Source organism: Elaeis guineensis, chromosome 5 (genome assembly GCF_000442705.2).
Source record: "Elaeis guineensis isolate ETL-2024a chromosome 5, EG11, whole genome shotgun sequence".
Lineage (NCBI taxonomy): Eukaryota > Viridiplantae > Streptophyta > Magnoliopsida > Arecales > Arecaceae > Elaeis > Elaeis guineensis.
The window spans coordinates 27,011,285-27,013,634 of record NC_025997.2 but is presented as its reverse complement, the minus strand read 5'-3'; the positions used below and the strand labels follow the sequence as shown (position 1 = coordinate 27,013,634).

At 47.1% G+C, this 2,350-nt stretch overlaps 1 protein-coding gene across 1 annotated transcript; it reads left to right on the top strand.

Moving 5' to 3' along the window:
• Positions 1-227: 227 nt before the first annotated feature.
• LOC140858132 (uncharacterized) lies at positions 228-1,953 on the top strand. The gene is made up of 3 exons (XM_073257807.1): positions 228-455; positions 564-639; positions 729-1,953. Exons 1-3 carry the CDS (start codon positions 414-416, stop codon positions 1,649-1,651), a joined length of 1,041 nt encoding a protein of 346 aa, XP_073113908.1. The 5' UTR covers positions 228-413; the 3' UTR covers positions 1,652-1,953.
• Positions 1,954-2,350: the final 397 nt, after the last annotated feature.

The window sequence follows — 2,350 nt, the reverse complement described above, 5'->3', positions numbered from 1 at the left end:
CTCCAAATTATTAAATATAATGTTGTAATCATGCGACGATTATACACAGTATTTTGGAAATGGACCCCATCCCTAAATTCACGAGTCATAAGTGTCCGATGGCTGCAATGGGCTGTACAAACACGGGCCGGTTTTTCCATTACATGACAGTACTTGATGGCCTCCTCCCATCCATAATATTTCAAGTGTGCCCCCCCTCAAATTTGTCACAATCCCCCGACCCCATCACCCACTGAACCCCCCAAAACCTCTCTCCCTTTCTTTTATCCCCCCATCCCCTTCCTTCAGATTCTTCATTTTTCTCTTTCCCGGCTTCATCTCTCCGCACCGACTACCAAACCTTCTCCCCCAAAACCCACCCTCCTCTCTCCCATTCTCTCTCTTTCCATCTATCCATAAACTAAAGCTCTCTCATGGCATCAGAAGAAGCAACATCTGAACCCCTCAAATACAAGGTAATTTTGTTACCACTCCAAACACACATCTATCTCATCTCTGTTTCTTTAACGATATCTCAACTCTTTGGTACTACTTATGAACTCATATTTGTTTCGGTGGTTCAGACTTGGGTGTTAAAGGTATCAATCCACTGCGAGGGATGCAAGAAGAAGGTGAAGAGAGTCCTCCAAAAAATTGACGGTATCTCCTAAATCTTTCCAATATATGCCGTTCTTCCACAGCTTGTCTTCGTTCTTTTGTTAATTTGTTTCTCTACTTAAATATTTCAGGTGTTTATGCGATTGATGTCGATGCTCCCCAAAACAAAGTAACGGTGACAGGAAACGTGGACGCCGAAACGCTTATCAAGAAATTGATCAAAGCCAAGAAGCCCGCAGATCTTTGGCCTGAGAAGAAACCCACCAATCCAAATGCCGACAGTAACAACAACAAGAAGAACAAGAAGAACAAGAATCAGAGCAAAGATTCGTCCAAATCCGAAGAGCCCAACGAAAGCTCTGATGATGAGAAGCCATCACCCTCCGACGATGCCTCCGCTACCGCTGGTAAACCATCGGAACATGCAGGGAAAAGTGAACGCAGAGCCGCCGATGCCAACAAAGCTGAAGAAGCCGCCGGCGGCAAGCCCGCCGAGGCCTCGAAGGCCAACAGCGAAGCCTCCAAGAGTGCTAACAAGGAAACACCGAAATCCAATGGAAAGAACGTCGGCGAGAGCTCCAATTCAGCACCCGACAAGGCCGCCGACACCGCCAATGGCGAGAACGCCACCAGCCAGGGCGGCAAGAAGAAGGGAAAGAAAGCGCAGAAAGAGAACAGCAATAACAACGGCGGCGGCGGAGAATCTGTAGCTAAGGAGGCTGGTGGCAACAATCCGGTGGCCGCCGGCGGCATTAGCTCGCCTCCGCCGCCGTCGCCGCCGCCGCCGCAGCACATGTACCATTACCCGATGTACCCTCATCAGCCAGCGTACGTGGTGAGCTACAACATGGCGCATCCGAGAGCAAGCCAAGCATACTACGCCACCCCTCCGACTCCACCGCTCTCTCAGGGCTACATGTACTCACCCTACCCTCCGCCGGAGTTTTACTACGGTCCTTTGGAGCCGAGCTCACCGACGCCACCGCCGCCACCGCCGGGACCCTATGACAGCATGTTCAGCGATGAGAACCCAAATGCTTGCAATCTTATGTGAGGAGAGCTGCCGGCCGGTGGCCGGAATCCGGAGGCGCCAGTACTGCCATCTTTTGCTTCAGGTGAAGTAATTAGAATTTAGATGAATGTATAAGTTGTGAGATGTTAAGCTTATACTTCTTGTATGAATGGAGTAGCGGAGCTGCGGACGGAGTGTTGGCATTGGAGTTGGATGGTTTTGTAACTGTTTTGTGTTGTAAAGCTATATTAGATGTCAGTATCAAGTGATAATAACATGTTTTAGTTCAGGGGCTCTAAATGAGCTCCCTTCTTCTCATTCATGACCTCTTCAACCCTTTTTTTTTTTTTTTTCAAATTTTTCTTCTTTTAATATGATATGGTTCTCTCTGTTCTCATTGTGATCTCTTGGTTGTTGTTGAAAGGCTATTGTCATGTCATGCTGATTGGTTTGCTTGCAGGGCATTTCATCTGTAAAGAGGATATGTATCCCTTCATGCCTGGTTGTACTATGTATATTCTCTGAATTATTTTGATGGAAGGAAGACAAACACCAGAGGCTTGGGGTCTTAAGCTAGGTGGACCGTGGTCCTTGTCTACCATGTGTTTTAGTTTTAAAAAAAAAAATGAAGGAAGGAAAATTAGAACTAGGTGCAGCGTTATCAGACACCAAATTTGTTTCTAATTTCTAGAGCACATGTATTATACCTAACCAGGGACAATGATCTCCTTTGGGTTGACC

Bases quoted from the DNA above. Each gene is read 5' to 3' on its own strand.
- LOC140858132 (XM_073257807.1), top strand. From the start codon at position 414: ATGGCATCAGAAGAAGCAACATCTGAACCCCTCAAATACAAG. The intron at 456-563 runs GTAATTTTGTTA...TCGGTGGTTCAG, and splicing joins CTGAACCCCTCAAATACAAG to ACTTGGGTGTTAAAGGTATC. The intron at 640-728 runs GTATCTCCTAAA...TAAATATTTCAG, and splicing joins AGTCCTCCAAAAAATTGACG to GTGTTTATGCGATTGATGTC.